Source organism: Trematomus bernacchii, unplaced genomic scaffold (assembly GCF_902827165.1).
Source record: "Trematomus bernacchii unplaced genomic scaffold, fTreBer1.1, whole genome shotgun sequence".
Taxonomy (NCBI): Eukaryota; Metazoa; Chordata; class Actinopteri; order Perciformes; family Nototheniidae; genus Trematomus; species Trematomus bernacchii.
The window spans coordinates 5,217,135-5,232,349 of NW_022987641.1; the positions used below are offsets into that span (position 1 = coordinate 5,217,135).

Sequence of the window (15,215 nt, forward strand, 5' to 3'; positions counted from 1 at the left end):
GAAACAGTCATGAAATGGTAGTTTTATTGTTGCCAATAAAGCTAGCTTTTTTTAATGCTTTCAATTGGGAGCAAAATATGAACTTCGAGTAGAGGATAATTCAAACGAGGGCCCTTGAGACTGGGCTTGTAATGAGACTCAAGGACTACAGCCAGGACGTGTGTGTGTGTACTATCACATGACTTTTCTCAACTACTGAATACTAACAATGTGCTCGACACCTTTTTGAGAAGCAGTTAAACCTTCTCCTTCCCATTAAGAGTGACATTAACAGGCTTATGTTCTTCCCGCTAAGCACACTCTAGTAGAAGGGTGAGTTATAATTGCTCATCGGCCTGAGTTAAAATGTCTGGTCATAAAGTCAGTGTGCGCAGAGAGCCGGTGGCGCGATCAGAACCACTCTGTACTTGGTCTGAGAGCTCACTTGCGTAACACTATCTAATTTCTAAAAGGCATTGTTGCGCAACATTGATAGAAGGTGACCTTTTTATTTGTTTGCCGCAGATTCTGCTTTACATTCTTTCTCTTAGCATATTTCTGTAGCATCATTATTGCTGTCTATTCCCTTCCTATTCTTGGTGATGCGACACACATTTGTTCAGAGCAGGGTTTAATCGAACAAAACCCCAGAGAAGAAACCCGAGAGCAGCACCAGCAGGGCTCTGCTTCACCTGGTGAGACGATTACTGAGCCACTACATAAATGCAGAGGTCGGGTGAAGAGTGCGTCCATGTCTATGCTCTATGTGAAATCAGTAATGAGCCAGCAACTGCCTGGAGAGACAAGTGGGCCTGCTCATTGCCATGCATAGTATGAAGAAGCAAGGACAGCAGGGGAGTCCCAGAGGCTATATACTGTAGAAAAGGAAACAGGCTATATTGTCATTCTAACGGTGGTTTAGATTACATGGGAGATGCTCTTAGCTGATAGCAACAATAGGGTAAGACATCATCTTGCCATATATAATGTGGTACATGATTGTGTTCCATGCCAAGGATAGCTTAACAGAGGCTCCATTTGCTTGGATGTATCTGAGTCAGGGCTCAAAATGCAGTCGGTCTGTCAAAGACGAGCTGTGGAGAAAGGCATCATCGATGTTCTATTTTTTCCCACATGAGACACAGATTAGATAATCAAAGATGTGCTTATATTTAAAGGAGAATAAATAAAAATGTCAATACAGTTATTCTAGCTCAAAGGATTTCCTGTTGGATGCATTTTTAGATTATTCCATCCATAGCATTACCGTTGCACAAGTATAGAAGCGGTCTGTTGCTGGCAATGTCCTGGAGCATGTCACCCGAGACATGGCTGGGCCGCCAGATGTTTCTTAATAAGTCTGTCGGCTGATTATAGCTCGTTTCATGGCTGCTGCAAATGTCCTTGGTGCCCAGTGAAAAATGTTTGTCATGTATTCGCTAACAGGGACACCTGGGACGATTTAAATTAGGATAAAGTAAAAGAGGCAAGCAGTGTGTTTCCTTATCCGCATTAAGGGTTTGGCTAACATGGATTTTTTAAGGGCAGATGATGATATAGGTATTTTTAGATCAAGGTTGCTGATAATAGCGGATATTTGTGCTGTATATTGTAAACATGGTCGATGGTACTTAATAAGACACAAAGTCTCCGTTGAGATTCAGCCTAATGAAATTGTAGGACTGGAAGTTCTCACACATTTACTCTTGAGAAGCAATTATGATTAGAAATATGGAAATCTGCTAATTAAAGCCAAATCAACAGAGGATACACGGTGCAGGGTTTTTCACTCGTGGGTAACTTATTTGTATGAAATAAAACGTTTAATGTGAAGTGAGAGGCGAAATAGGGAGCGTTTGAGTAGGTAGCGTGACAGTGTTTGTCAAGTCGGCGCTGCTGCAGGGTCTCTCTGTATGACAGGAGAAAATTGACTCGTCTCCCTTACCTTCCCAGCTTGCTTCGGGCCTTTGTTCATTCATTACTGGCTGAGCTCTAGTGTTTTTTTTTTGTGCCTCACAGAAATCTGGTGATATTTCCGAAACAGTGTGGCTTCTGAACTGTCATCTGCAGTTAAAACCATATCAGATCTTTCCATTGACCCGCATCTGTTCAGAATACGTGGCTCCTGCTATTTCCATCTATGCCCGTTAGAAGGATTAAACAGACTTGCAGTAATTCCATCTTTAAATTGTGTGTATTTTACAGATTTGTGTGTTGAATGTGGCAGCTCACAGTGAATCTGAGTCTTAGGATTGGCTGCCTGACAGAGCAGCAGAGGTCGTATGTGACACTGTCATTTTTCACAGATGGTGTGAAGGCTGCCATTGCAAAAAAAAAAGCTGGAATATCAATAGGCTGATCTCTGAGCATTCTCTGGTTAGTGGTAAGGAGGGGGTGTAGTTGAATAGAGGGCACCTTAAAATGACATTTCTGCAATGCTGAGGATAATTTGCGGTAAATCACTTTGAATATAATTTCTATGAAGTGGCATCTAAAGGTCACAGTGACAGACTTATGAGCCTCTTGCTGTCAAGACTCATGACAATTCATCAAGGCAAATAAAGAGGGAGTGCAGCATTCACTTGGTCTTGATTTAGGTGACCGCATTGAAACGGAAGATTAGGGAGAGTCTGGCCAAAACCTGTATTCATACACCCCCTCGCTGTATTCATAATCAAAATCTGTGCACACACAAAGACATGCAAATTCTCCAGTGTATTTTTTGATCTCATCCCCCTCACTTGGCACACAGTGACACATGGCCACCTACAGGTTCTCTAGGGAATCAATGGGTAGTTGATTGTTTGCAGATTATCCCAGCTTGTTTTCCAACCGCTTGAATGCCATTTCCTGCTCGTTAACACTCCATTAACTTCATGTCCTCTTAACACAAGCACTGCCAGAGAGGTTTGAGAGGCTTCATCACACCTGCAAAGAATAGGTTCTCCCTGTAATTAGATCCCCTCATGCATAATGCTAACTTTTAATGAGAGGTCATTGTCAATTTATTCTTTATAAGTTTGATACTCCATCTGTTAAGCACAGGCTTATCATGCTGGAGAGGTTGTGTGACTCTGGGAGTTGTCAGGGGGCAAAAGCTCCTGGTAGTGGCTTCCAAAACAAATTAGACCCAAGTAAGAGGCCTGGTTTAAATTGACATCAAGACTCCTTGAATCAGCTAACCCTCTTCTAGAATTCAGACTGTGATGAGAGTGTTTTTGGAGGGTGTGAGCAGTACCAACTAGATCAAATTGTGTTCATCTCTACGCACAGCAGGTGTTCTGAAAACAACAGGTGGAACGGTCTGGACTTCAGTCACCAGCCAAGTGTTGAGATGCTTCCGAGGTCCACTTTGTTAGAGCCAATATACAGTATGTCATGTAGGCAATTGCTGTGAGTCGTTTATAAAACTAGGGTGAAGTTTGGGCTATTTAGACATTAGGATTTCACGTGCATGTTTAGTGGATTATTCAGCAACAAGTGTGCAGTTGGGGCCTCCAAGTTTGAGGCATTGCCACCGTGTTGGATAATCCGGGATTGCTTCATTTGGGTTGGAAGTAACATGCTGCCAGCAATACTTCATTAGGAGAGCTTGTGGGATAGTCGTCCAGCTTAGAAAACCACCCTTGGCACCTTTCCATCGTTGGAATTGGGTGTTGGGAACGGTGTCTGACCATTTTTCCTTCGAAAAACAAGAATCTGAGTGATTGGCCAGGTGTGAAGGAACGTAGGCAGGGTTTTAAATTCTTACTTGAGCGGAATAACATTTCCCTGAGAGTAAGACAGAATGAGATTGACAGACAGATGCAGGCATTGTAATTGACGGCTGCAGTTAAGAGTTGAGCTCTCAGTTTACACAGTGATCTACTTTATTGGCATGAGGGTAGAGAACGAAACTATGAAGTTGTGGATAGAAGTAGCCGATACTAACTTCTATCTGGGGTTACCTGGGAGGACCTAAAGGGAGAGAGTGAGAAACTCAGATATCCAAAGGGAGCTTTTGGAAGAACCCCTTCTCCTTTTAGTTGAAATTAAAGAATTTGCTGGAGGAATTGCCCATCTTTTCCGGGCAGGGAACACCCCAGGTAGAGCTGGATGTTGTTTATCCCACCGCCAGTACCCAGTAACCTAATCAAATGACTAAAAAGGGGTGGATACATATCTTTGATCATTCTCTGGTTAAATACTTAACCTGAATCTGTACAGGAATCTGCCAAGATCCATCCCTGACATTCTGACATCCCTAAGACAGTGGAGAGGGCTTGAGGAAATGAATGCAAATTTGTAATTATACTTCAGCAGCCATCTCAAAACACTTCGGTATCTTTTTGGTTTGATGGTTATCGGAGCCTTTTTCATTTCCTGCTAAACATTTCTTCAAATATTTGTATCCGCTTATATGTCTGTGTAACTCCTTGCTCCTTGTCAGTATCCCTGTTTGAATGACGGCCTTGATGGAGAGTAGTTTACACACACTGATAAAATGAGCCAATATTTACCTAAGCAGGAACTTAACCTCACTGCAGAGTCCAAAAAGATGTGATCCGTGAAGAAAACGACTTCCGCTTGATATTTAATAGCCTTCATTGAACAGTCCCACATTGTCATATTAAATTGTGACCGTTGTAGTTACACCACATGTCTTTACTTTGTCAGGCTTTTCTTTACAATAGGACATCCTTGAGCTTTGGATGAGCAAGTGTTTATTTTCATTTGATACAACTTTCCTATATCAATGAACTGTAATACGACTGAGAGAAGTGCCAAATGGACCTTCACCCCCTGTGGAGCAGCTGTACTGCAGCAATGATGGGTTTTGCATTCCAGTCATGCTTCTCTGCAAACAGCAAGTAAACGAAGGCGTAACCCTGCATGCTCCCATGGAGAGGGCCAGCGATGAAAATGCATGTAATCATTGAAGGCAAGGGACAATTGCCCTGGGCTTTACCTTGGATCAGTGCTCAGAAATGGGGAAAAGGAATCTGGACATGAGGGAGGCAGCCAAATGCATCGGCATCATTGCAAGTACACAGCTGCTTGTTAAAACAATGTTCCTTGAATATCTAGAGGAAGCAACATCAACAGAGGTTTAGACCTGTTGCATTGTCCGAATTTGACAAGCAGATGTCATTTGAAAAAAAAATGCATCGATTGTTTCCTACTTTATAGTTTTGGGGGTTTAGATCTGGCCCTCCAGGAGTCCACTACAAAAGACAGTGAGGACAGAAGTTGTGGAGAAAGGATGAGGTTAGCCCTGTCTGCTTCCCAGAGGGCAGAAGCAATTTTAAGCTCTAGTGAGCCAGCTCCCCCAATGCCAAAGTCTGAACACAGAACAATACTCAAGTTCATTTATGCACGTCCTCCCATGGCAGCAACTGACTTTTCTCACTTTTTTCTAATACACTAAACAAAAAGGGCACAATTAGGATTGTGGAATCCTCTCAAACACTTTCAATTCAGTTAGGACGTTTAAGGACAGTGAATATATCTTCTTAAATGTAGTATACATAGATACATTAATCTACTAGGAAGTGCAAAAGTCTTAATATTCATCACCCTTTGGATAATAATAGAAGTGTCACTCATGTTGTGATTGTGCTCTGTCAGATGCAGTAGCGCTGACTGCAGTAGTACAGAGACTAGCAGGTAGGCTCTGTGATTGATAGCTATGCTAAGAGTGCCACTGCTGCTCTCCCCAGGCGATGGCAACTGCACTCATTCTCAGCGGGCTGGCATGCCAGCATTTTTACCAACAGCACTGAAGCAAAGACGTCCTCCTCCTGCGCAGTACAACTTCCCTACAATTGGGGTCACAAATAAAGAATTGTACAAACTGAAACTGTAAAACTAAGTCCTTTTGGATCAAATGAAGCAAAGCTGTGGCTTTCTTTTTAAAGCCAAGTGTGTTTTCACAGTAGCTTGATGCTACCATGGCTCACGATATGTGGATGGAAGCTTTAAAACAAAGACCAGACTCCCCTGGCTGTTCAAATTGAGCTGAAAAGGATTTGTGCATCTTTAGTTGACTCTAGCCGGAGCACAGCTTTCGCTGTGTTGTGGCAGAGATGTCAGGTGTGGGATCAGGCTTATTGCAGCTGGAGGTGGACAAAGAGCAGCAAAGGGAGTTAACTGCGTCCAATGTGCTTTGACCATCAATACTGATCCACTTAACTTTTCTAATCTCAAGCGAGCCACAAGTGTGTCCCATTTGTATTGTTGGTGTTTTTGAATATAAACCGGTGGACTTAAACATGTTATGGGGATTAGTCCAGCTTAGCTCCATGCCTAATGCAATGATTAGGGATGTTCTGGTACAGCAGATAAGTGAATGTTCACTAGTTACTCAGCAACTGCGCTAAACTGTTAAAGACCTTAAGCCGAAATGGCAAAGTCTTGGACACGACTGCTCTCCAGCTGCAGTAGTGTGTCACCCATAACACTTTAGAGTCTATTCACTTTGAATGCACTATACGTCATACATTAGTTAAACACTAGTCATCAACCATCTGATGACATAATTGATTGTCCTCATCAAGTTCTAATATATTACATACAGCATGTCGAGTAAGGTCTTCACACCTAACAGCAAAAAGTACAAAGCTATTGCAAAAGAGCTGTAGCATAAAATATATGACTGTATCTACACTGGTTTTGTTCTTTGGTTAATGACTCAGCTTTTTCGTAGTATGTCTACATTCTTCAGATGTAGCATTAATCTCCCAACTGAACAGACAATTCGATTCCCTTTTACATGATTAAACTCCAGATGTTGTCTGAACATTGATGAATGTTTGTGGCTCACCTCATCGTTTTTAGTCAAATTTGTATTCAGTTCTTGGACAGCATATTGATTTTTCTCAGCTGAATCGTATTTTCAAAAGGCTTTTCATTTACAGGCTGCATAACCACATGCGGATCAAGTTTGATTAGTTTACAAAAGAAGGAGCTTGTGGAAAAAGTTGAAGCAGTTCCCGAGCCTGATGATATTTATGTCAAACTGAGAAGTGATATGCCATCGAGTGTGCCATAAAATCTGACCTACAGCGCCTGGAACTGCTCTAAGAGTTGTGGCCCAGCTCGGGACACAGAGAAGGCAAACCACATTACTCCTAATACCAAAGGCGTGTGAACACAAGACTGAGCAGTGTATACATCAAAGCAAGGTCTACAACACAGGCACATGTTTAAGGTTAAGGGCAAGAACTAGTGGGTCACTTGGGCATCAAATGAATGTTATAGTGCTGTATGAAGAGAATTTTAAAGTGCGAGTTGGAAATGGACCTTTGATGATAAAATGTCAGCTCTAATTGTGTCAATAATTCCTTTTAAAGTTTTCATTGAACTAATTTTCATTTGGATTCTGTGTGTGAATGGGGTTTGATTACACTTTTCCCTATCTTTTTATGAATGTACGGGCAAACATTGCACAGTCTAAAAATATGTATTCTTGGTCATTCGAAGATTGATCTTAAAACGCCCAACAACTTCAAATATAGGGGTTTTGAAGCACATTCAGCAGAAATGAAAAGACAGCAATTCAAGCCAAAGGCTAGTCATTAGGCATTATGTAGTCAAAAATGTATCCAACAAAGTGGATAGGCGAACAAAAGCCTAGAAAAAAAGAACAGCTTTGAGCACTTTGCAGGAAAAAATAAATGGGCAAATGTATTTTGTATTCATCGCATGGATTTTTACACTGGAACATATGTTGCCAGTGCCTGTTTGTGTTTTGTTATCCTTGGTTTTGCAGATTTAACTTGGTCCAAACAGGACTACATGAAATACTTTAATAAAGAATTATACATAACATAAACTCAGTTGTCCAGTAAAGGAACAATCTCGTTCTTCCACTCATTAGTTTGAAATAAATTGCGTTTGATTGCCTCATTTCCATGCATCTTATCTTTCATCAGCCATTCATGTGTATTTCAATCGTGCAGTCCCAATTTTAGAGTTTTTTCTCTCTCAATAATGAAGCAGGTGTCTAATGGGGAGATGTTATTTATGCAATAATTATGAAAAATATCTGTGCCAGATATCTTAGCAGCTAATTACCAATGTAATTGGCATACAGACAAATTGGTACTGTTATTTGATGAATTTCTTTTAGAAGAGCCTAAAGCTGATGTAAGAAAAGGTCACACTGCTCATTCGGATGTTATAGCGGGATATATAGTTATATTTTATAATCTACCTCTGGATCATCATTAATCTACTCTCACACCATTACACGTTTAACAATGGCATTGTTTTTTTGTAGCAAAGTGATTTTATTTTTCTGAATGTGACTGAAACTAATAATAACATATTAAATAATAGTAACTCCATGTTAAATAATAAAATACTGCTGAAGTCCCACAGTAATGTTTTCCTAGTGTTTTCTGGATATTTTGAACATATATGTTCCATGCCAAGTTGAAGGAAAGGCATGTGATTTCCTTTGAGTTAAACAACTGTACCTTAAAGGTGGGGTAGGTAAGTTTGAGAAACCGGCTCGAGATACACTTTTTGTTATATTCCATGGAATGCTCTTAACATCCCGATAGCAATGAATATCTTAAGTGCTTTGACAAAAAATCCATTAAAAAATGTCATCTGTGGAAGCCGTAGTACTGTAAAAAGTACGACCAATCATTTTAGCCGGCCCGGCTAAAATAATTGGATGGCCTACCTGCCTGTCAGCCTTCCATCTGTGCACAAACTTATCTCTTGCCCTCATTGGTCATGTGCGCGTTCGTGTGTGTTGGAGGAGGGGCTCTGTGAGGAAGTAGCAGATTTTTTCCGGTTGTGTATTTTCAAATTCTAGCGCCCTCGAGCTGGTTTCTCCAAAATTACCTACCCCACCTTTAATAGCATAATTGAACTGTGATTAAGCTATGAACCTATTATTTATGCCATTAAAAAGTCTTCAGATGACTCAAAAGTTAAACTGACACAGTCATCTTTCGTGCCTCATAACAAATCTTCTCTTCTCTTTTGTTCTTTCTCTTAGATTCCATCTGAGTAGGAGGTGGCAACAAAAGACCAAATGCCATGGATGTATTTAATTTCACTTACTGGAATGCCTCCAAAGGCAATGGCACAGAAGTTGTGGAAGAGAGCGAAAGCGCCTACAAGACTGTGGAGGTGGTGTTCATCGTGCTGGTGGCCGGTTCTCTCAGTTTGGTTACAGTTATTGGAAATATCCTGGTCATGCTTTCCATCAAAGTTAATAGGAACTTACAGACGGTCAACAACTACTTTTTATTCAGCCTCGCATGTGCTGACCTGATTATTGGACTGTGCTCTATGAACTTGTACACAGTCTACATCGTAATGGGCTACTGGCCCCTGGGCCCGGTGGTGTGCGACTTGTGGTTGGCCTTGGACTATGTTGTCAGCAATGCGTCTGTCATGAATCTTCTCATCATAAGCTTTGACAGATATTTCTGTGTCACCAAGCCCCTTAGCTACCCCGTCAAGAGGACCACCAAGATGGCGGGAATGATGATTGCAGGAGCCTGGGTCCTGTCTTTCATCCTGTGGGCACCAGCTATTCTCTTCTGGCAGTTCATTGTCGGTGGGCGGACAGTGCCTGAGAGGGAGTGCTACATACAGTTCTTCTCCAATGCTGCAGTCACTTTTGGCACCGCCATTGCCGCCTTTTACCTGCCTGTCATCATCATGATTCAGCTCTACTGGCAGATCTCCAGAGCAAGCAAGAGCCGCGTGAAGAAGGATGTCCGCAAGCCCTCAGCAGCCAAACCAGAGCCCCTGTCGCCTACTCAGAGGAATAACACTCCAAAACCCAACAATAACAACGTACAGGGGGAGGACACAGGTGGCTGCCAGAGCCAGAGTGCCAAGGATGAAGCTAACCATCACGATGGAAAACTGCAAAATGGCAAGGGACCTTCCTCGACAAATGCTGAGGGAGAAACCGAAGGTGACGATGTGGCGAGGGAGAACTGCGCTCCTGGAGAAGAGAAGGAAAGCTCCAATGAATCAACATCTGGCAGTGTGGCTGCATCCAATCAGAAGGATGAAGAGGCGGGACCCTCCGCCGCTAACTCCAGTGCTGAAACGAGCCAGCCCCTCCCCCGCCAGCGAGCCAAGGCAGGGGGCTCCAAGCTGACCTGTATCAAGATCAAGAGTAAATCGCCCAAGGGTGACTGCTACACCCCAACAAACGCCACCGTTGAGATCGTCCCGGCCTCAGAGCGGCAGAATCACGTGGCGCGGAAGATCGTGAAGATGACAAAGCAACCTCCCAAGAAGAAGAAAGGACCGCCATCACGGGAGAAAAAAGTGACCCGCACCATAATGGCCATCCTGGTAGCTTTTGTTGCAACCTGGACTCCTTACAATGTGATGGTGCTTATAAACACCTTCTGCTCAAGCTGCATCCCCAACACAATGTGGACTATCGGCTACTGGCTGTGCTACATCAACAGCACCATCAACCCAGCCTGCTACGCTCTGTGCAATGTCACGTTCAAAAAGACATTCAAGCATCTTCTCCTCTGCCAATATAAAAATAGTAGGTCAGCCAGATAAATATGGGCCACTTAGGAGGAAGAGTTGAAGTATGAGTTGTCCGTTTGTGTGTGCCATCTGTGTGTTTGTGTTTGTGTGTGTGAGTGTGTGTGTTTGAGTTCTGTGAGCATGATAAAGCCTGCATGAGTCCATTCGACATTAGTTCCCTTCATTTTATCCTTTTGTTTTCCAATTTCCCTCTAAAAAATTGGTTGTAGCACTTCACACAAATTTAACTGATTCCAGTTGTGTCGAGATGTGTCGTGCAGAAGCAGAACAGATTAGGAAGGTTGCGCAAAATTAAGTTTTACTCAAGTGTTGTAAGCTAAAAAAATCAGGCTGTGTAAAGCACGGAGCACTTGGGAGTGACACTGAGCTGATAAAAAATGAGGAACGATAAAGAGCAGAGGAAGATCTGCACTGTACGAAAACACACAACTTCAAATGGGAAAATAGGGCTGACTATCTTTTCAAACCTAAGAAGTTTGACGTTCAGTAGAGATACATGTAGATAACTGTACATATCAGTGTAGACTCAATATTTATGTCACATGTGGATGTGTGCTGACTCTGAGTATGTGTGTACACTCATGTTTGCCCCTCTTCTTACTGTCTGTCTGTGATCTTTATCATGGCACTTCCAACCAGCCACATGTAGAGTAAAGTGGGGCAGCTTGCGTAGATTGCCTCTTTAGTGGTTACATTAGGGCTGGAAGATATTCCATCTGCTTATGAGCCCCTGTGGGTCGCCATCAATACAAAATAGATATATAAATATATTAAGCCTGCACTTCAGGCAAATTACATTAAAACAAAAAAATATTTACTCACTTGCCTTAACTGGTGGTGTTTAGCCATCACGCTGTGTTTGGGTTGATTTTATTTGGTGTCTCAAAATGTCTGCCTCCCCCTTCATGCTTGAATGCTATATTTTTTGTAGTCACAACATAAAAACACATTTAAGACACAGTCCATACTGATTATACTTCTTCATTAGAACTATTTTCTAATGAAGAAGTAATCGCTCCCACTTAACTCACTTCAAAAAGTTAACAATATCTGAAAAACTTATGTTATTCTTTACAAGAGTTTAAAATACAAACTTGTTTATCCAATACATCACTACTTCTACTAGCTTGAATCTTACTAACAAACAAACCCCCACTTTGATGAAAAGTTTGGTGCCACTCAGGTCATATAGTTATGAAGCTAGGCTAAAGTTAGCCTAGCTTAGCTTAGCATAGATTCAGGGAGCCGGGGGAAATGGCTAGCCTGGCTCCATTTATCAACACCTCTAAAGCTGAACGATAAACAGATTATATCTTGTTTGTTTTTGTGCAAAATGCAAGTTGTATATCTGTGGGAATATTTATTTTTTGGCAGGGAGCAAACATTCTTGTTGTCTTGTCAACACTCTGAGGAAATCACTACACCCGGCCAATAAATAATCCCACACATAAAACAACAACTTGACGTTTTGGATTACAAGCTGCCATTAATCATCATAAAGTAGTACCAAATAGCTGTTAGAACAACAGACAACAATAGTTATGACTAAATAGAAAATGGTGGCATGAGATTGTTCAGTCGCACTCTTTCATCGTTCAGTCGCACTCTTTCCTTTGCGTCATATCAGTTTTTACTATTGTTGACAGGATTGAATTTCAGTGGTTATTAGGATGTTTGCTGTTGCTTCTAGTAACCATCCCTCTGTGAGTGAAACAGGTGGCTGGAGCTCAGAGCTGAGGCGTATTACTGTCTGTGGGAAGGCATTGTGTGGTGTGTGTTTGTTTTTTGGCGTGTGTGGATGAGTGGGAGACATCATATGATTCTGCTGATTAGTAGATTGATGTCACAGCGTGTACTGTACTCACTATACTGATGATGATTGTGAAGTGTGTGTGTGATCTTGTGTGAAGCGAGTGTGGGTATACCTGCTGATGTGTGTTTGCTCCAAGAGTGGAGTTTACTTCTGATCACGGGTTAAAACCTTGTGATTTAAATAAGGGCTATTTCTGCGTCTTTAATGTACACATTCGTAATCCATCGTCTTATTTTGAAAATTAACAAGCGGGTTAATTAATTCTATGTAAATCATTTTATTCTTAGATTGAAAATAATAAATAGCTGTGTCTTATTTTAATTGAAAAAAGAAATTAGAAAAATATCAATTTACTGTAAGACATGTTCAGTGTATCCATGCATGTCATCCATCATTTCAACATATTAGCCAATTCTCTGTTACGGTAATGTATGCTCACCAGTTGGAGTGATGAATATTCAGGAGCATTTGCCATCAGGAGGTTGCCACAGCGGCTGGTAGGGGGGCTTTGCAGAGAATTACTCCTGCACGGAATATCTCCTCAAGGCTGTCTCCTTATACAGAGATCTGGGACAGATCCTATAATGAAAACTCACCATGAGGCTGATCAGATTATAGGACGATGTGGAACACCTACATTTGAGATTAAAGATTGCCCATTACACGCTCAGCTTGTGCTTGCATGCTATGCGCCTATGCCCCACTTAGTGCTCCACTCGGTCCTGATCCTGGTATAGTCTCTACCTCATATATGAGGTCATGAATGTAATGTAAATACCACATTTATTCATTAGCTTGCTCTATTATTAATTCCCTAACTCCTGCACTCATTAAAGCCTTCGTTCCTGCTATGTCAAAGCTCCTAAGTGCAGAGTCAGTACTTGCATTCAAGTGTTGTAGTCACAGAAATACATTCAATGTTTGCATAAAGCTTGCACACTGACATTTACATTTATTTGCTGGCAAATAGCAAATGCTTTGTTAAATTACCAGCCATTCATAAACTCTGTATGCATCCCCAAAATGTTGCATTACATCAGTGGTGGAAGAATTATCCTTTACTCAAATCAAATCAAAAATAAATACATGTAAAAATAATGTTTAACAAATTATAGTCATGCATTTAAAATTGTACTTAAGGTGAGACGACTTCTTTGACAATTTACAAATCGCAGTTTTTTCCTTTAATACAATTGAAGCCATTTATTGTCAAAATGATTCTTAATATGGTCAGGATAGTTCTAATGATCCTACAGTACATGTGACATAGGAAGGGGAGCCAAATAAGAATAAATGTTTTAATCCAATGTTTCTGACCTGGCCAGCACACAAAAACTGACCATGTCGTCTTATTTCAAAGTTTGTGGGTTTGGTTGGCACTCCAGATGCCTAAATACGGGGATTTCCTCGATATGTCCCATTTGATATACATAATTCTGAATGGGCCTTTAGAGTAATTTAACTTTTTTCCCACTAGAAGTACCTATAATATTTTGGTATTTGAGTAAATGCACATTCCACCTCTCCTGCTCTTCATAGATGGTCCATGTTTATCTGTCGAGACAGTTTCCGCATGAAGTGAGGCATCCATCCCAGCTCGACATCCAACCATCCGTCACGTTGATAAGTGGAACCATGTCTGTCTGACATCCGTCACACGTCTCAGTAGTGGGTAGAGAGCCTTCCAGAATATCTGATTAATCTTTGCTAAGCTGTCGTTTGAGTGATACCAGCAGGAGAGTAAGTGGCTCACAGCTCAAGCGGTGGTCCAGGGGTCCCAGTTTGAGCAGCTGCTTGAGTGTTTGATGGAAGGTGATGGCAGTTTATCACCTCCTGGAGCGGGAGAGATGCACCTAAAAACAAACAAAAGTGCTTTCCGTGCTTATCTCCACAGCATGCACTTTAAACGTCAGGAGTAAAGTTCTCAAAAACCCCTTCGCTCCCCCCCTGTTCCTGTTGCCAATATGGTGGACGGATGAGAACAAAAAGACGTTGTTGTATCAGGCGTTGTTGGGGGGGGGGGGATGATGTGAGAGAATGTGGGCTTATGATAGAACGAGAAAGCGTTGTTTGTCGACAGCGAAAGAGAGCGGCTGTCATGCGTGTGAGGGAGATAGCCCCCAAGGTGTACAGTTTGTACGTTTAGAGACAGATAAGCTTGCCTTTGTAGTCATGGCTACGAGAAGGGGAGGAGGGGGAGAGACGGGGGCTTGTTAGTGACAAAATCCAAAGCTAGAGATTCAGCCTGCACCATGTTTGGAGAAGTCACAGCAGTTCTGTGCAGGTCAGCCAAGGGTTTTGATGCAGGAATTCGAGTGTCCCAGACGAAACCTGCCGCCTGGTGTAAACACAGCGAGATACGGCGCTGTTTACCGTCCCTGCCGCGCTTTTATTGCGTCTCATCCTCATATTGTGCAAACAGAATCCACCGTCTGTGCTTATTATATTATAACCTTCTTACTTTACGAGCTCTAATGCATATATGCTCACCTACGGACCATATATTCTGATGTTCATCTGTCTAATATGACTAGAATAAACATTGTCTCCATTGTAATCAACAGACCATCATGTGCCGTCAGAGCTAGCTGGGCTCCTCTTCACACGGCTAATGTCAAAGGGCTAGGCTCCTTTTACGGAGTACGTATGACATTTATCAGAGACAACTTCAAATTTAGGTTTTCTCTGGGCTTCTCTCTCTCTGGGCTGTTGCTGAGAATAATTTCGGCAATCTTGTGCAGCCATGCAGAATTGAAAACACAGCAGCTTGTGCATGCTGGGAGAATTCTAATCGGAAAGTATATTTATATCGCCAGATTGTACGGAGCAATTGAAAGTGCCTTATCCAGAGAAACATAAAGAAATTGCTCTTTTATCCCTCAACCCCTGTTGTATCTTA

General features: G+C 41.9%; 1 protein-coding gene across 1 annotated transcript in view; it reads left to right on the top strand.

Moving 5' to 3' along the window:
• The window catches only part of chrm2a (cholinergic receptor, muscarinic 2a), an 89,643-nt gene extending 78,386 nt beyond the window's left edge, over nucleotides 1-11,257 (top strand). The window contains exon 3 of the mRNA XM_034133629.1: nucleotides 8,972-11,257. Coding sequence (XP_033989520.1) covers nucleotides 9,013-10,515 — 1,503 coding nt within the window. The 5' untranslated portion in view covers nucleotides 8,972-9,012 and the 3' untranslated portion in view covers nucleotides 10,516-11,257. The remainder of the gene's footprint in view (nucleotides 1-8,971) is intronic.
• Nucleotides 11,258-15,215: the final 3,958 nt, after the last annotated feature.